The 19,905-nt window shown below is 39.4% G+C and overlaps 1 protein-coding gene across 5 annotated transcripts in view; it reads left to right on the top strand.

Annotated features, from left to right (window-relative positions):
• PCCA (propionyl-CoA carboxylase subunit alpha) overlaps positions 1–19,905 on the top strand; it is a 290,674-nt gene that overhangs the window by 196,673 nt on the left and 74,096 nt on the right. For 4 of the 5 annotated variants that reach the window (XM_061472833.1, XM_061472831.1, XM_061472834.1 and 1 more), the window contains one exon: positions 6,291–6,389. The exons of the other annotated variant lie outside the window; for it this stretch is intronic. In XM_061472833.1, the coding sequence (XP_061328817.1) occupies positions 6,291–6,389 (99 nt within the window). The remainder of the gene's footprint in view (positions 1–6,290; positions 6,390–19,905) is intronic. 5 annotated transcript variants of the gene reach the window in all.

The following is a 19,905-nucleotide window of genomic DNA, read 5'->3' as shown; positions in this document are numbered from 1 at the left end:
TTTTACAACCAGTCAGTGTCTGCCTTGTGGTCTCTAGATGTGGTCTGAGTTTTGAGTAGAGGGTCTAATCTCTTCCATCTGTCAGCAGACTGTGCTTTTATTAACAGAGCACAGGACACTCTTTGCTGCCTTTGTTGCCAAGACATGCTACTGACTCATTCATGTCCAGCTGACATGTCTGCCCCCATCTCAGATCCTCCATAGCTGCTCTCCAGCCAGTCAGGTCCCAGGCTGTATAATTGCAACAGGCTTTTCCTTCCTATGTGTTGGACTTAACGATTAGTCTTGAATTTCACAAAGTTTCCATTTCCAAGACCCTTCGTCTTGCCTGTCCAGCCCCAGCCCCCCTTGATGGCAGGCCTGCCCTAGAATGTGTTAGCTGTTTGCCCCAGTTTTGTACCATCTGTATACGTGACAAGAGTACCCTTTGTCACCTCTTCCAGGGCATGACCCTGAAAAATATCACTTTATAGGTAATCAGGCCCTGGCTCTTTGTCTACTCTATGTTCTTTGGTCTACAGTCCAAAGAACGGGAGAAAAAACATATATGAGCAGGAGCTTAACTAATAAGAACTGCCCACATGCAAAATCTTTATGGGTTCTTTGCATTTATTAACACAAACCTGTACTGTTTGGTTGATACTATTTCCTAATGGGACAGATACTGAGCCTGGTTTTATTCAAGGTAGTTGTCCTGGTTTCAGCTGGAATAGACTCATTTTTCTTCCTAGTAGCTGGTACAGTGCTGTGTTTTGGATTTAGTCTGAGAACAATGCTGGTGACACAGGCATGTTTTAGTTGTTGCCAAGTTATTCTTACCGCGATCAAGGACTTTTCGGTCTGTCGTGCTCTGCCAGTGAGGAGGAGCATGAGAAACTGGGAGAGAGCAGAGACAGGACACCTGACCCAGACTAGCAAAGGGATATTCCATACCACAGCACGCCATACCCAGTGCTTGGGGGAGTTATCTGGAATGGGCCAATCACTGCTATAATTGCCAAGACAACTCTGCAAAGTCCTTAGAGCCTCCAGGTGGCTGGTAGTTTTCATGATAAGGAAGTGTGTTGTTGGTATTAGCTTTGAGAACATACAGAAAGGTGCAAGATAGTCTTTGATCTCTCCTACTAACTAGGAAAGAGTTTTTTACACTTAAGGACTAGCAAAATATTGTACAAAATGCCTGGGGTTTCACGCATCAAGCTTCTAAAGAAAGCTTTAGACTCATCAGCCCCATAAAGACTTTACTCATGTTCCTAAGGATATATGGGATGGTGGCTTTGGCACAGGACAGTTTTCACTTGCCTTTTCCATTTCATGTGCTTCTCCATTAGCTAGATAGTAGATTAGATTAGAGTTTCAGGAATTTTGTGAAAAGGAACCAAAAGCTGTTTTGTCCAACTCAATTTGGCTTAGTCTGAAATCACTGCAGAGAAGCAGTTACTTAAATACTGCTGCCTACAGCTGGATGTTTTATTGCCACACTGTGCTCTGAGTCTTCTGCCCACTATTTTCTACACAAGAAGCAATACCTATCCTCTGCCTGACTTACAAAAGTGAAAAGAATCTGCTTGCTATTTTGGCATGGGTGGTAGTGTTTAGCAGTAATAGAGGTGAAGAGGCTTCTGCCCAAGACAGTTACTTTTCCCAGAGAAGAGGACGTCTTTATTTTGTGCAGGCTTGAGTAAAGTCCTCCAACATGTATGCTACTTCACAATTACAGCAGCGATGCATGCTCCTGTTCTTTCCTTGCTTGGATGATTTTAAGGTTTCAGTTTGTAGAACTGTAGAACTTGCTGCCCACTGGATGTGTCTTAAGGTATACAGTTGTCGTGGTTTAAACCGTAGCCAGACAGCTTGTTCACTCACTCCCAGTGGATGGTGCCAGGCTGAGAGCAATCGAGCCTCCCCCCGGGGCTCTCCCCTTCCCTGCTCCCAGAGGAACGGGCAGGAGGATCGAAAGAGTGTAACTCCCATGGGTGAGACAAGAACAGTCCAGCAACCAGTGTACAACACAAATCACCACTGCTACCACCAACGACAACAATGATAAGGGAAAATAACAAGGGAAGAGAATACGATACCACCGGCCAAGAAACGAGTCCCACCTGGAAGCCCGTGTCCTTCTGGGTAACTCCCAGTTACCCCCCACCCCGGGCATGACGTGCTGTGGTATGGAATACCTCTTTGGCTAGCCTGGGTCAGGCGCCCCATCTCTGCTTCCTCACAGCTTCCCCTCCTCTCTGGCAGAGCATGAGCCTCACAAAGTCCTTGGTCAGGGTAAACATCACTTAGCAACAACCGAAAACATCTGTATCACCAGCACTGTTCCCAGGCTGGAAGTCAAAACACAGCACTGCACCAGCTGCCAAGAAGGAGAAACATGACTGCTACTGCTGAACCCAGGACAACAGTTAAACTAATTCCAGTTGGAGGGATTGGATTCTATGACACTGAATATTCATAAATCTCCTGTGAACAGTAATGTCTGTTTTCCTGAAAGGTAACATCTCATGGGCAGCTGTCTTGATCAGGCAAAGATTTCAGCAAGGGAGGTCTGCAGAGGATGGCTTTTCATTTGGTTGATCTATCAGCTAGGGAATGCCATCACTTCTCCTATAGCAAGATGTAGAATTTAGGAGTGTAAAGAGTAAGGGTAGGGATTTCATAACCAGGACACTCTAGGGCAGGAGTTAAACCAAAAGCATCAAGTTAAAACTCTGTTAAGAGGAAGAATTGAAACTATGGTATTAAATCAGCAGACTTTAATTAGATTCAAGGCTGGCATAAGGAACTTCAGGCATAATGTTTTGAAGCATCAGGCAGGAAACAAATGCTTGAGCTGCCCTCCAGTCTCCTGGAAAACCACCTTCATTTCCAGGAGAAAAGAAGTGACATGTGCCAGATGTATGCGAGACTCTGCATTAGTAAATTAACAGGGCTATAACACTCAGGCTTGTGCTACCTTCTTTAATTGCCTGACGTGCATATAGAATGCCAAATTATGTTTTCTAAAGGAAACTGAATGCAGATTATGCTTTTCAGCTCTTTGCACTATTGGTTAGCTGGTACCTATCATGCTGAACATCAGGAACTCAGTCCACAAGAGGTGAAGGCGCTGCTGCTTGTGTAGTTCAGGTGCATGCCAGCAAAAGTCTGCAAAGTTGTGACAGTGGAGTAAGCTGTTGACCTTTTTCTAGCATCATGTCTTGGACTTGTCATTCTTCTTTCTGAGACCGCATTTACAATAGCTTTAGAATTGGAAATAATTGTGAAGGAGGACGGTGCCTGCTTTTATCTTTTATGCCCTTACACAGGGACAGACAATCCTATTTAAAAAATTAAAAGCAAAATCCACCACCCCCATGCCACATTGATGTACTGTAGCAATAGTTCAGGCATAGTTACTATAGAATAATTCCCCCAAGCAACACAATACAATATGAATATGCCCCTCCAAGGCTAAAGCAAAAAGAAGCCCCTGGTTTTATTGCATTATTTGTTAGGTTCTATTATCATATCCATTGCTAGAGGAGGAGTGAAGGTAAATGCAAACTTCTGATAAGTTCTTCAAGTATCTATTCCCCTGTCTCCACCAACTGACTCTCTAGGCTGTTGACTGCCAAGCTGCAGAAGGAAGATTTGCTCTGTTAGGTAAAACACTGGTTTGATTTCAACCCCCATTTGTTTTTTGGTTTTGGTTGGTCGTGTCATCCCACTTTCCCCTTGTTTGTAGTGAAAGTAGCATGCTCTTATGCTAAGTATATGGTAAATCTCTTATCTCAGTCCTTACTCATTTTCTCTAATGGCTTGACCTAGCTTTGTCATTCTACCTATTGGACCAGAGATAGCCAACTTCCAGGTGATCCTCTTGGCTTCACATCATCTTCCCCAGTTGCACATAACATGGTGAGCCTTGGGTGAAAACAGCTAAGAACCTGTAGCTCTATTCTGTGAAAAAGCTGCTGCAGATTTCTGGGTTATGTGTTAGTTCAAGTAACACTTCCCCTTTCCCAGCCTTTTATTCTTTCTTGAACAGGGAAAACAGTAGAGGCAATATATTGGTCTGCTGGCTTTTCTACTGCACATAAGCAGTCATGGTGTTCCTACAGTGCCAGGGCTTGTTTAGACCTACCATCTGACTGCTTGCATTTCTTCTTTCAGGGTGGCTTCCACCAGAACTTTTTTGATACCAATGTAATCTGGAATCAATGATGGCTAGACTTGTATTGATCCTTGTGAGAGATTTTAAACAGGTCATTTACTGCTGTGGCACACTTGGTTTACTTCTCCTTTGTTCGTCTGTATAGTGACAAAAGAGCTAATGATTAAACTGAGTTTGTTTTGGAGGTATTGACTTGCATCTTGCCACTGGAACACCTTTCACTGGGACCATAGATACCAACTGTAGATTTTCTGGGGGGCTGCATGTAAATCCTGCAGTACAACAAGCACAGTGTGAAGTTGAAGGTTTTTTGGTGTCCAGAAGCCTGATATACCATCTCACCTCCTTCCCTGGAGAAGCATGGTAAATGATGTTTTCAGACCCAGGCTGCAGCGCAGTCTTTCTTCGGTTATAGCAATGGTGACAGCTTTTTCAGTAGTTGTCTTACCAGAGTTCAATTGGTAATCAAAGAGGGCTGAGACAGAGCGCCAGATTTGCTTTTCTCCATTTGGAAAGTCTTTTTTCAGTTGTTTCTGCAGTTCTTGATAAAGACAGTATTTGCTGATTCAGGTTTGCTGAGAGGGGGCTAGGTTCAGTGCCGAGTTCCAGCTGCTTTGCAGTGCTCTGGCAATGCAAACCAGCTGCAGGTCTGGTTTAACTCAAGCCAGGTTTGGGGGTGGTTTGCATCACTGGAGCAGTGTAAAGTACCTAAAACATGCCAGCTAATCTGGCCTGGTGGTGAACCGTTATAAGTGATTTGTTTTTCTTCATGTTCTTTACCTGTAACTTTATTTATAGTTAAAGCCTGTAGAAATTGAGTAGATTGTGTCACTAAGGCAGATTTTTGTGTTCTAAAGTAAAGCGTGTAAAATTAGAGGTGGGGTTTTGGTTTTTGTTTTGTTTTTGTTTTTTTTTAAGCCAGAGCTTTTTCTTCTTGACTGAAATAAAATTATCAAATTACACGCTGCTTCTCTGTTATGGATTTCTTTTAAGTTACACTAAAATAACAGTTCCTGTTCTTATTATGAGGTGAAATAATGATTAGTCTGAGATCTGAAAGAGTAGGCTTTTAAAGTTTTATTTTGCAAAATGTGTGCTCAGCTTTTATTCTAAATGCAGTAATTTTCCTCTAGTTTACTGAGAATATATGCAATATTTATGTCATTGTCAATATTGTCTGTAATTTACTAATTGAGTATATTTCAGAGATTTTGAGAGAGAAAGGAAATCGGCCAACTATGTTTTTTCTTCTGTTTTTATTAAAATATATAACTGAAATCATATTTACTTACCTTGGATAGCATGATGAGTGTTCAAAACATGCCACAAATATTGATCATTAATAATATTAATCCATATATAGTAATTTTTATTTTTCATAATCCAGCTCTTCATGTTGAATGTGTGATGTATGTTTTAAAACTGTACTTTACAATAGAAGAATGACAGAAGTGTCATTACAGCCACTTCAATTACTTCTTCAGAACTGAGAATATTTGCTTTTCACCTAGAGATATTTTTGTGTAAAGAACATGGAATGATTTATATATATAAAAAAAGACTTTCTGGAATTCACTCAGAAATTGTGTGCCTCTGATTAGCTGTATATTGGAAGAAAACATGGCAGAATTTGCAAAGTTTTCCTAGACTTTGAGGCAAAACACCGAAGAATTAATTACTGCCTCATATTAATTAAGATAACAATGCAAAACCCTTCATTAGAAGCACAGGAAAAGTTCTTCCTTGGTCCTTGGAGAGAATATTATATGCAAGCCCTGTTGTGTGGGTTGCAAGGTGTCACTGGAATTTATATGCATTACTTGTCTAATTGCAGTAAATGTAGCATGTCCAGATAGGTTTAAAAGTTGGATGGCTGTTTGTTACTTGCTGGAAATCACTTGAAACCTTGCTACTCAGAGGCAGCTGTTCACAGGTCCTTCACCTCTCCCCAGAGATAGCTGGAAGACTCTGTTGTTGGACCCTGTCTTTTATGGCAGAAGCAGTAAACATGACAGGTTGTTTGGGAGCCATCTGTTTTAAAATGGTTGCTGCTTTGTATGCAGTAATGAACTTGAGATCAGTTTTCTGTCTGTCTTTATGGTAACAGCCTTGTTTGGTGTCACAACAGGTGGAAGTTGATGGGATGAAACTAAATGTGACCAGCGAGTGGAACCTGGCTTCACCCTTATTGTCTGTCACCATTGATGGCACTCAGAGGACTATACAGGTAAACTCACTAATGCTTTATTTGTAGTGCTGAGATAACCAGAAGCTTTTGGGCATACAAATAATACTGATATATGGGGTCTAAACTAGCTGCATCATAAAAATGGTGTGATGTTTTACAAATAATATAATCCTTCTACTTTGAATGCATCCAGAGCTGCAGTAGAGCAAACTTATTTCAAATTTACTTTTCTAGAGTTCTGAATATCCTTCTTTTAAAGAGAAGTTGCTTATTTTAGGCAGAAATTTATTCACGTTTCTAGGATCTCTTTACTTAATGATTGTGAAGATATATAGTTTCTTAATCACTTAAGAAATAAAGAATGGATTATTGTAAAAAAGTCAAACCCAACAAACCAACCAAACCCTGTGTGGGGTCCTACAATAAAATTATTCTTTTGCTCTTGTTTGCATCACATGATTTTTCCACTTTTGGGCCTTTGCCTTTTAAAAGTCTCAGGGCAGTGCACCTCCCATGTAAGGTGTTCTGTGTTTTGAAGGTTTTTTTTGTGGGTTTTTTTACATGCTTTTATGAAATATGATTAGTTCCATGATTTGAAAAGGAAAATGTAGAAAACATCCCAAACTTGTGTGGCTTTAAAAAAAGAGGACTAAAAAAGATTAATGTAGTTGTATATTCTTTCTTTCTGACCACTAGTGTGTCTGAAACCAATTCCAAACAAGAGTGTGCCTTAACTGCCTTGTAAATTTTCTGAAGATAATGGAGTCTGGATTTATACATTTGTTGACACATAATTTATTTATGAATATTTATTGATCCTGGTAATAGTAAAATGAGAAAAAAAAGAGAAAAACTGTTGAAGTTATTGAAGGTATTTTTCTATCTATTTCCAATATACTTCTCAGTGGTCAGATTTCCGGTAATTTACTGTGTAATGTGTGAATTTATTTTTTCATTTTCACTCCTGGTAAATTGCCCAACTGGAAATCTTATTCTAGTTTTGACTAAATTTGGGAGACTGCAACTTGAGGATAAAAATTACTCTTGTCTTTCAAGGTTTGACTGAGAGTGAAATTTTCATTGCATGGCCAAGTAAATTCTGGACTGAAGTTTTGTAGATTTCTTAAAAGGTCAATGCCAGCTTTAGGGCTTATGTACATTTAAAATAATTTTCTATTTTAAAGTGTATTTCTGTATGATAATACTGGTCCATTTTGTGATAGTTTATAAAGTGAATTTTTAATTTTGAATAGGAAACAATACCAATGTATGAATGTATACAATCTGGCTAAAGGAAAAGCTTTATATTTAGATTGGATAACCATATTCAGAAGGCCTCATTGAAAACTGTACAGTAACTATGTGGCTGAGTAGAGATCACAGAGTATAACTAATAGTAGTAAGACCAGTTAACTAAAAGTGTAATATTTGATCTGGCACAGAAAATTAGTTTCAAAATTAATGATGGTGAGATCTGAACATGCTTTCTTCTAGGAGCTGAACAGCAGTAGAGTTACTTGCAACTCCCTATGACCAAACTGTATAAAATATCGCAGGGCTAGCCACAGCAACAAGCAATGAGCTGACTGCATGGTATCTATCAAACAGAATGTGGAATAAGCACATGTTGTTTCTCTCTCAGATTTTATCTATAAGTCTTTGCTTTTAGCAAAGAAATCCAGTAGCTTGAAAAGTTATTAATCTTTTAGTATATATATGTAAATTGGTGGGAACCTTAAACTTGACCTCTGATATCCGCTCACTGGAATCTAAATTGGTTTTTTGGTTATGTATTTCTGTAGACTTGCCCCACTGCAAGAACCAAATTAGACAAGTGTATTCCTGTAGGTCAATTTGTCTCCAAAAGCAATTGACCCCAGAGTCTTGAAGTATCTTCTTTCAGCAAAACTCAGCCCTAGAGCCATTTAAGCAACAAATACGGATGAATCAAATAATTCCAGCTGTGCTTTATTAATTTTTAGCCAATCTAATTTCTGTTCATAGTTGGTTTCATTCTTCTAAATTTGCTCAACCCAATACAGTCTTTGTGAACATTACATTTCTTTGAAGGTTTGATTTATGCACCTTCGGCTTGATCCTGCAGTCTGGCCCCAATCCAGCAAAGCATTTAAGCATAGAAGCAGGAAAGAAATAATTTTAAAATGTTTTGGTTTAAAATGTATTTATGTAAATTATAGTCTAGACATTCAAATTGTCGCCTATCTGTCGCACATTTAAAAATAAGTAATTAAGCATGATCCTACATTTCCACTCCTCTGCTAAAGGTTCCATGTGTATTAGAGCAAAGCAGAGCACCAATTCTGCCACAGAGTCCCATGAGTTTAAAAAGCAGGTTTTCTAGGACTGTTTCTAGAGTGACCTGGGAGTATATCTGATGTCTGAGGAGAGGTATCTACCCTGGTCACAGTCTGTCTAGGGCATATCAGGGCATAACTAGGATGTGTGGCAGCCCCTCCCTCCTGCTTTTGTTTCCTTTGCAAGGAAGCCCATCTGTGTGCAGCAGATGGGCCCTGCAGAGTGCCTGGCCGGGTCCCCAGGTGATGGAGGGACCAGAACCCTGGGGTATACTGCAGGACTGTTTGGCTGCAGTATAAGGACTCAGAAGTCTTTGTGCTGCTTTGGATTACTGTGAAATCCATCGGGTGCTGTGCAAAGTGATTAACTGATGAAAACTTGGGATCATTTGAGCAAGAGATTTCTGAGATACAGTCTCCAGGGAGGAAGATGTGAGCAGACCCTATAGCAATTCTTGACGTACACAGATTCCATCATGTTTTTTTGTGTTTTGGTTGCTTTTGGTAGCTCCTTGGCTGATCTGTTTCTTTTCCTCACTTATGAGTAGACTCTACATCTCTCATCTCAGCCTCTGGGGAGGCTGAATGTAACGCATTGTCAAGCATAGCATTTTGTTCCCCAAGCAAATGGAATTCGTGTGTGCAGAAATACTTTGCCAAAATGGTTTCCCCTACCAGTTTCCAAAGATATTAGTGTCTCAGAATCTGACTTACACCTAGCTATTGTGAATTTGGAAACTGTCTTTACTAAAAAATCAGAGAAGTGACTGGGCAGGTGTTCACAATATGTCTTCCTGAGGATTCAGATTTGAAAGGATTGGCTGTTATTTAATTGAAAATACATATTTAAAATAACGTGTAAAACATGATTCAAATATGATATAAACTTTCAGGCAATATTAAGAGTAAAAATAAGCGAATACATGAGGTGCTTACTGATTTCTATGAGGAATTAGTGGAAAAGAGGAGATTGGTTGAGTTCTGGAAAAAAACCATAAGGACTCCAGTGGAAACCTGAAGGGAGAACCATGGTTGAGAAGGGTCACAACAGTTGGAAAAAGGCCACAGGCATATTTTGGGACAGTGAGGGCATTTTTATTCCTCTGTCTCTGCTCCTGTGTACAAGTAAGCTGGATTTCATTCAGCCCTGTGTCTACAGAAGTCATTGGCTGTCACCACTTCTCTTTTCCTGTGCCCGTGAACTAGGGAGCAGGTAAAAGAAGGGAGCAATAAGCTGCCTTTTCCTTAGAGCTGAACATCTTTCTTTCCTTCATGTGAACCAGTGTCTAGGTCAACCTCAAGGTAAATCAATGAGTCCATGAAGTCCAGCAGATGGACTTGAACCTAACTGCAAATCTGCCCTTACTACAGTCAGTTTACAAGTAGGTGCCTTCTACTGGGCCACTGTGCAGGAAAATCAGGTATCTGCAGAGAGAGCAGGTTGCCCAAGAATAAAAACACATATAAGAGATCCTCAGACCGTCTTTGATTTGATATTACTTATGTTTGGGCAAATTCTCAAAAACACCTCACTGACCAGTCAAATTCTGAGGCTTCTCTGTGGCAAATCTACATGGACAAATTTTACAACTCCTTAGTGCTTTTAAATGCTCTGCTTTCACTGATCCCATCATCAAACACTCAACCCATCCTTGTGTACCATTTACTTGCAGACACTTCCCTATAGCAAAGAAGATTCTGAGCCAGAATCATAGAATGGTTTAAATCATTTGTCACCATCTTTTGCCAACACTGCTGTACCTCTTTGTCATATCATATTCATGTAGCCTTTCCTCCGTCATGTTGCTGGCCTGCACTGGTTTCACAGCTCTGCTGGCCTGCTGCAGTGAAACCCTCCACCCTCTAAACTTGGTGCAGCCATTCGGGCTGGAGCCTGGAAAACTCTTGGTGTCTTTTGGTAGCTTCAGCAAAGCAATTTTAGAATGGCACTGTGATGCTTTTTCTTTGTATTTCCCAGCTTTCGAAGGACTGGTCTCTGCTGAGCTGAAGCTCTAGTATGTAGACAGAACTGAACTGGATAAGGTCCTGCACAGCTCAATATTACTTTGACATTAGCCTTGATTCGAATAGGGAATATGACTGCCTGATTTCCAGAGGTCCCTTCCAGCCTAACTGTTCTGTGACTTCGTTGAACATCCCAAACTCTGGGATAAAAAGGTCTTTATCAGTCACAGCAAGGAGTAATTAAGAGAGTAATGGAGTTACTAAACAAAAACATGATCCTTTAAAACTGAAATCATCAGTCTCAAGCATCAAGGGGTTTTATGAATGAAATACATGAAGATCTATCAGTGGGATTTTCTCTACTTAGAATGTAACAGGGAATTCAGTGATAGCATCACTTACTATTTTTTCATTTAATTTATTATTGCATCAACAGTTGCAGCAGGAAGAGTATATTCTACATCCTGGGATATGAAAAATTCAAGTGCTGCTCTGATACCATGTATCTTTTGATAATTCTTATTTTGGTCTATAATAACAGAAAAATTGAAATGCTGTATGTTATGAAGCCTTTGTTCCTAGGAAATGTCTGATATTCTGGGAAATGTCTGGCGGGAGAACAAAGCCGATGCCGAAGTATTCATTTCCTTCAACACTGTGGAGACTTTTTTCAAACATGTATAATTCTTTTTTAGAAAAATTGCTTATATATATATATTTTTTTTTATTGTTCTGAGATCTCAAAATAGTAATTTGTGATAATGATATATTACATAGGTTTCAGGTTTAAAGTACCAGTACTTCAGTGCAGTCATTTTCGTAAACCCTGAAAATGATTTTGGAAAGCTTTAGCGAGCAGGGTACATGAAGACTGCTTGACGGCCCATTCTTTGGTGGTGTGCAATTACTGCACACACTCCACTGTTGTCATTTGCCCATGACTTCAGAATTATTTTTGCTGGGTTGTATCTAGAAGAGGGACAAAATGATTTGCAAACAGTGCCAGACATTTGGATATACAATACGCAAATAGCTATACTGTTGGGTAAAGAAAATCTGGAATGTGAGCCCCAGCACTGAATTCCTAATGGCCCATATTGATTAACTGGTAGCTCACTCCCTGACTTTTTTTCAGCCTATTCGACTTACAGCAGACTTAGACAAATCTGGTACAGATTTATGCCATGCTATACAGGCCTAAGCAGTGGGACTGAGGTATCTATTGCCATTTGGCTTTGGGACCAGGCATCAGTCCATGACCCTCATTTATTTGCAGTATAGAAACATAGGCTGCTGCTGTTTTCCTGTTTACTCATTCAGCCACAGTCATCTGAGAAAACAGGAGCTCAGCCTTGAAACTCCCCGAATGGTAAGTGGATCTGATACAGAGAAACTGATCTTCATTGCCTCACTTAACACTCTCTTATCATTTGAGACAAGCGCAAACAAGCTCTCAAATATTCCAAGTAACAGACAAATGCTGAAGCCTGTGACATAGAGTGTAGTATGCCTTGCACTGTTTCAGGCTTTTGAAGTTTTGGGAAGTATTAATACATGCTGATTAGGGCACTGTTGTTACTTTTTTCCCTGCAGTTGCCCAAAGAGAATGATTGATTTTAGCAAGTTGCTTATTATGGCCTTATCATTGTCTAATAATTGCTGTGGCAGTGTCCTTCAGCTTCTTTTGAATTCCTCCTAGTCCCTCTATTGGAAGAGAGTATGAGCAGTTGATCCCTGCCCACTGTGTCCAGGCCGCTTGTGTCCTCATCCTTACTCAGTTGCCTCTTTCCAGTGCTGCAGAGTTGTTCCTTGCAGGGAAGCCTGATTTTATGTCTCTGTTGCTTTCTGAACATCTTCCATTTCTGTGTCTCCTTTCTGAGCTGTGGGGATCAGAACTGTGGTCAGTGGGCAAAGTCCAGACTTCTACCATTATTTAATAGTCTTCACCAGTTTGTAACCTGTTCTCGTTACTAATTTCAAATATTTCCTTTTGCTTTTTTAACCAAAACCAAGCATGGAGCTGATATTCTTATTGAATTATCACTTCTGGATGGCAAAGAAAAAATAAACTCTTGGCAAGGAGGTTTTGCCAGGAAACACTGAAGCTGTCCAGTGTTCTAGAGCACAGGCATTGTGATGTCCTGGTGTCAGGACAACAGTGTAGCTGTTCTTTTGTGTAGAGATGGATCCCTCCAAAAGGGCGAGACACAGAAGCAGAGAAGAGGTTCTGAGATTTCATCAGCATGCAGGGTTCATGCTTGGGAGGACGTGAGTGAGCTGCTTTAGATCATTATTGCATAGTTCAGCCTGTTGAGTTTATGAAAGATTCTGTACAAGAAAATTTGTAATTCTATCACTTAGGTTTTATTGCTTGATCATGGGTGATCTAAGGAAGTACTGAGACTTCCTTTATTTCCAAAGGTCACAGGGAAGGGGAAGGTGTGTAAAAACCAGCCCTTTTGGTGCTGCTTGCTGTAATTGTCAACGATGCATATTAAAACAAATGTTACTATTATGGCTTCATTGACATGAGTGTTTGCCGAAATTGTTAAAATTATTACTTTTTAAAAGGAGCCTGGAATATTCTTAAAGCCTAAACAACAGCGTATGGCCAGCTCCTGAGTCGTGAAGCCTTTAAAAATACTGTAATATCCTTTACTGTCATACCAGAGTAAAGTAGACATTAATGTCTACTTAAATAGCAGGTACCTGAATCTTAGAAGAGATCTACAATTTGTGTGAAATCAGTTTAACTGAAGGCTGTCTCCGCACTCTTGTCCATGGTTTGCATGGAGAATGTGTGAAGGGAAGGGGAAAATTCAAGGAAATAAAAGATCATGAAATGGCAGATCACTGCTGCTTTTAATTTGTTTTTTGTATTATTGCTCAGCAGAAGCAGAAAGCACACCCCCCTTATCGATTCTTTCATGAAAATGGAATTATATTTTCATCTGGGGCAGAAATGAGTGATCAATTACTATGCCAAATCAATCCTGCTGGAATTTACTGCCCGCTTTTCAGAGTGAGGTCTCCCACAGTAAAGCTCTGTCTACGAAGAACAAACTTTTTCTTTAACCCAATGGGATTAGTTATATCCTGTTCTACTAAAGGGGCTAATCAAATAATATTAATTGTCATCTTATACCATTTTTTTTCCCAACGGAGCTATAAATTTTAATGACAAACAATATATGAGTAACTGTAAGGATTCTTTCTGTCTCGAAAGACCAAAGCATTGTGTTCAGTTGATGACAGACATTGTAGTTTTATGATACCTAAACCTTGAAAGACAAGGAATGGTTCTCTTGAACATGGGAACGCATTCAAAAGGAAGACAAAGGGGCATCAAAGAGTGAGAAAGGACTATTGATCCTGCTAAGAATCTGACCGCGGGTAGTCATAAACATTATCAGATCTGGACTCATGTGGCAGTGCATTATCTGCATACTGTCCCCTTATAAGAGCAAAGCACATTACAGAATGTCAAAACGGGAAAAGTTTCTAAAACTTTTGGTCATTTTGTGATTTATTGTAATAACAGCAAAAATTTAGAAGTTCACAGGAAGACTAAACTCTTCATTATTGTAAATAATTGTAAATAGCTGGAAATGTTGGGCTGGAGTAAATGTCCTTTGGCTTCATTCTTTGCTAACACCAAATAAACAGTCTTTCCTGTTGGGGTTTTTATGCTTGGGGTTTTTTCGTTTGTTTGTTTGTTTGAAGGCCTCTCATCTACTGCTTTATAATATCTACCTCGGAGGGTTAAAGGAGCACATGGACTTGCTTGGAAGATGCTCTAAGTATATGTAATAATAATATTGCAGTGAAATTAAATGGTTGCATGTCTAGAGCTTGTCAGAAAGAAGTAATGACTGACATTAACATTGGGTATCACCTAAGGAAATACTGGGAAGGATCTTGGTTTCCATTTTTCTGCTTAGGGGAGGACAAGAATTCCTAAGCCATTGTCCTGGGTTCAGCAGTAGCAGTCATTTTTCTCCTTCTTAGTAGCTGGTGCAGTGCTGTGGTTTTGACTTTCGACCTGGGAACAGCACTGATAACACCCATGTTTTTAGTTACTGCTCAAATGTTTAGTCTGACCAAGGACTTTGTGGGTCTCATGCTCTGCCAGGGAGGAGAGGAAGCCGGGCAGAAGCAGAGACAGGACACCTGACCCAAACTAGCCGAAGAGGTATTCCATACCACAGCACGTCACGCCCAGGTTGTAGAACTGGGGGCAGTTACCCGGAAGGGCTAGATCACTGTTTGGGTTGGGCAGGGTATTGGTTGGCGGGTGGTGAGCAGTTGTATTCTCTTCCCTTGTTATTTCCCTTATCATTGTTATTATTGGTGGTAGCAGCAGTGATTTGTGTTATACCTTGGTTACTGGGCTGTTCTTATCTCAACCCGTGGGAGTTACATTCTTTTGATTCTCCTCCCCATCCCTCCAGGAGCTGGGGGAAAGAAGTGGGGGGAGTGAGCGAGTGGCTGCATGGTACTGGGTTGCCAGCTGGGCTTAAACCGCAACAGCCATCCACTGTAATTAAATCCCAGGCATTAAGAGAACAGTTCTTTTAAAAGCAGTAATATGGAGCCTCAGTCTCTTAGAAACTGCACCTGCACCTTTATCTGTGTGGATTGATGCCCTGTAAGCCTGTAAGTCTGTACCTGTACTGTTTGGGATTTTAGTCTCTGGAAAAGGACTGAGGTAGCTTTCAGCAAGTGCTGGGGGAGGCCAGTATCTCAAGCATCCTGGCAGGATTCCTTTTAAAGGGAAAGACTACTTCAGCGAAGTACCATTTATGCCAGTCTTAGACATCTGTCACATGTCAGAACGCTTCATATGCAGCAGGACTTGATCATCTCGTACCCCACTGGGTGACTGCTGCCCTTGTAAGAACCTGGAAAATGCGGATGTGCCCTGAGGAAGAATAGCTAACTGAGGCTTCATTTACAGTAAAGTGTGATCTAAACCTGATAATGGCTAAGGATGGAGCAGCACATAAAATGAAGTTTCCATCTGTAGTTTAATACACTAAGGGGAGGAAATGGTGGCACCACCGGTGGAGAGCACTAAATCTTGACAGAAGTAGAGTGATTCCAGGTGGGAAGGCTTGTGAGGGTGCACAAGTACATACAGTGCCAAATAGTCTCCAACATACAAAAAAAAGCTTGGTCACATTGCTAGTCTGGGTTTACATCCCTAAACTGGTATTTTGAGCCATGGAAAGGGAGTGTGGAAATGAAGTTCTGCTTTTTGCAAAGGTTCTAGGAGGAGAGGGAAAAGGAGGCTAATAAAGCCAAACCATTCCTCGTGTTTTGGCAGAAAGACATCTTGATTTCACAGCCTCTTCTGCAGTTTTCTCCTCTCTGACTCGACCACGGGACTCTAAAGATGGGAATGCCATAGGTGGAGGATGGAGCTTTCCAGATGTCCAAGAATCTGCATGCATACAGAATCTCATAGATGAGGAAGTAGCAAGTGAATCTGCTATAACTTCACAAGGGAAAATACTGTATTTTTTCCTCCAATTTCTTTATGATGGGATTTTGGGTTTGTTTTTTTATTTTTTTATTTTTAATTAAGCCTGTTGGGGGATGTTTCTGGCCTGTATCTTGCTAGGCTGAATTTTCAAGAATTCATAAATACTGGCCAAAAAGTGGATAGGATTCTGTACTTGAAATTCATGGCATAAGATGTTCAAGATTTTTGGTAGTGAGCAGTTGAAATGTAGCAATAGGGGCTGCAAAGACTTCTGTGTTCTGAAAAACAGCACCATGCTGGGAAACCACTCAGTGTTTCAGTCAAAATTTTATCTAGACTGTACCTATAGGCTTTATTTATTTATTATTATTTTTTATCCTGTATAACCTGATACGTGCAGTACAGTTGCTAATAGTCATGCCAGGGCTTGAAAAAGTTTCAAAAAACATTGGCCAAGTGACAGCCTGTACATTTGCTGATCACCAGCTTTACTTTCAACAAATAAAGGTGCTCTATACTAGTTCAAGATAAATGTGCTTGAGAAACTTACATATGATTTTCTTTGCCAGTTTATATTCATTTTGACATTACTCTTTCATTTGTAAGCAAAGCAAAAAACCTGCTTTTGGTCTGTTGGAGTTTCTTTGTTCCCTGCAGCTGCTTCCCTCCAGTAGCTTGAAGAATACAAAATACCAGAAGATTTGTGGGAAATACTCTGAGCTCTTTTTGTCTAATAATGTCTATGTCAGTTTAGAATCTCTTTCAATTGTATGTATTGTATGTTTGGCTGAGCTTCTTTTTCCTTCTTCACCTAAAGGTTGTTATCATTTTTTTTATCTACAAGTGCTCATCCACTGCAGGCTTAATGCAAAGCTGATTGTAACCTTGCTACATCTTGTGATGAATAGATCATTGATACCCAACTAAGTGGAAATAATTTTCTATGGCAAAGCAGAAGAATTTAAAGTCATATCACACTAACCTCTGGTAATTTACTGGGATTTACAGATTAAAATGTGAAATGACTGGTATAGCATTCACTGAAGATGGAGGAGGAAAACGAAACACATTTTATATGATTGTATACACTTGTCTGTTTTTACATGCATGCATAAGCATTTTGTTTGCATATACATAGCATATGCAGTATAGCATACTGTAACCTATGTAAAAATACATATAATATTTATGCAACACTGACACCCATTTGACAGCTTTGAGACTGCAGATGGATTTTTTTGAAGTTGTGATTATCTTTTTTTCCAGATTTGGTTTAGCTTGTTACTTTCTCATAAGGGAAAAAATATACTTCTAACTCATATTTGCTAATTAAGTTAGTCTGAAGCTCTAGCAGTTGAGTCAACCAGAAGAGCATCAGATGTATCCGAGATTGTGTGACTGATGTGAACAATGTAATTTTTCTGAATTGGCAGGTAAACATGCAGGGATGTTTTGTCTTTGTTCCAATGGTAGATTTTCCTTGCTTTTTAGTGTAAACCTTCCAGTAAATAATTTGTAATTTATTAGGAAAACAATGATAATGCATGTAATTAGCTGTTCTCTTTTGGTACTTCTATTTGATTACTTTCCTGCTTTCACATGCAATATGAAACCATCTATTATGAAGTATAGAATATGGAAATATCTAAATTTACAAGAGAAACTGGAGACTGGTCCTTTTTCTAAAGAGGTGGAAAATAAAAAAAAAAAATAATTGTTAACCGTGTCCTTTCATTTTCTTGAAAACATCAATTACATTTACAAATCCCAGAAACACAAGCCCACCAGTGGAACAGAAATAACTCCTTTCAATATGCTTCAAAAAATCTAATCACATCTAACAGCTGAAATTTATTTACAACTGTAATTTGAAACATTAATTATGATAATGTGCTGACTTCTTTTGTAACATGCTTCTCAAAAGCCTGGCGGTTCTGTTTTTGGTCTTGATGAAACATATGTTTTGTGACTTAGAGAATTTCTCTGCCTTTCTTTCTTGTTGTTGTTTTTTTGAAATATACCCAGAATGGAAATTTCTTTTTCTCCTCTGTTTGTTCACTATTTTCCTCACCTTCCCCATTATTTTTTTTTTTCCCCTCAAGAGTGGCTGTTAATTCAAGAAATGTATTTTAGTGCTTATACTGACTCCTAATGCTATCGAAAACTAAATGTAATGTTTTGCATTTTGGACAGGGCAAACAGTAGCAGTAAGGATTTACTAGACAGTGATACCAGTGCACTTCAACAGTGTCAGAGAAGGCTGCTTATGTCTTTGTCTTGTCTTGATACTGTGGCTTTAGGAGGTGCCTTCTTGATATAGATGTGTTTGCCTTTATTAAGTTGCTTATTTAATATTTTTTTTAAAGGGCTTGGTTATTGCTGTGCTGGCTTATTTAGTTGTGAGTAAAGAGAATCTGTGTGAAGAGGTACTTTAATGATTTCGTTTTCAGTTGTGAAAAATAAGTCAGGTTGTCAAGATACCTGGCTTTACTTTGAAAGCCTTTAAAGAAAATTACAAAATGGCTCTTTTTCTGTTTTGTTTTGTTTTGCTTTTTAGGTTGTGTTTTTCTGTGTGATGGGGAGATTAGCCAAAAAAAAGGAATTTTTATTAGGACATGAAAAGGTCTCTAATGACCCTTGAAAGCGGACAAAAGGGTAGCACAATAAGTGACAGAACTCTAACAAGGGTGGAGGGCATTCCAGGAAAAAAAGAAATTAAATCCTTTAATTTTTTTCAGCTTGCCATTTTCTGACAGCTTATCAAGTGGTTGGGACTTGTTTGTTTTGGCATGCGGTTCATTCATTGTAGGCAGCCAGGACTTTGTTCTTCTTTGTGGTTTCCAAAACCTGATTGTGTTTATCCTAGACTGTGGGAAAAGTGTATATTCCTGTTTCCTGTATAAAAGTAAACGTCAGGTTTTGTATGAAATTTTATTTCCCATATTTTCCATTCCGTTAATCATTATTGTTGAAATATGTCAGGCTTTGGCACATCATCCTTTGTTTTCATATGATTGTACAGATTGCAGTGTCAGTGTGTGACCTGTTAAGTCAAAAAATAAGCATGTTTGGGCTGTAGTAATTATTACTTCATAAAATGTAGCTGAGAAACATGCACCATTATTGAAAAGAGACCAGGATTTAATGTATCACTATTAATTTTGGAGGATAGCTAGCTATTGTTATATACCACTTTCTCACTTAGTCTAGACAAGACAAGGCTAAAGGGAGCCGTGATAACGGCCCTTCACATACCTGTAGGTAGCTGTAAAAAGAAAGGGAATAATTTGTTTCCTGTCTGTGATGAAGAAGAAAATTCATGTGCTGCAGTTACAGTAAGGCTTATTTTATTCAGATACTAGGAAAAAAACTTCCTAATGATAAAGGTACTGAACACTGGGATAAAATGCTTCGGGAGACTGTGAAATCTCTGCTACTGAAAGATTTTAAGAATGGGTTAGACACACATTGTTTGGGAGTGACACAGGTGTGTTTCGATTCTGCCAGGGGTACTAGACTACAAGATCTCTCTAGATGATTTGCAGCCCTGTTCCTAGGATTCGTTGTCTTTAAAATGCTGAAGATCTCTGTGCAGCTCTTTGTTTGCAATTTATACTCACTTTTCAAATCTCTGCTTTTCTACTCATATGTACATTGTGTAAGTATTAGGGCTGTGTATAGACCCTGATTTTGGGTCTATATGTGCTGTAATTTAATAGCAGGAAGAAAAAGGGAGAAAAAACTTCTCATGTTGAAGTAGGAGACGATTCACAAGAAGAAAGAATTCTTT

The sequence above is a fragment of the Pezoporus flaviventris genome, unplaced genomic scaffold (assembly GCF_033815535.1).
Source record: "Pezoporus flaviventris isolate CSIRO_AGI_PZ_B2104156 unplaced genomic scaffold, CSIRO_AGI_Pfla_v1 ptg000072l, whole genome shotgun sequence".
Classification (NCBI taxonomy): Eukaryota; Metazoa; Chordata; class Aves; order Psittaciformes; family Psittacidae; genus Pezoporus; species Pezoporus flaviventris.
This window is presented reverse-complemented; position numbering and strand designations above follow the sequence as displayed.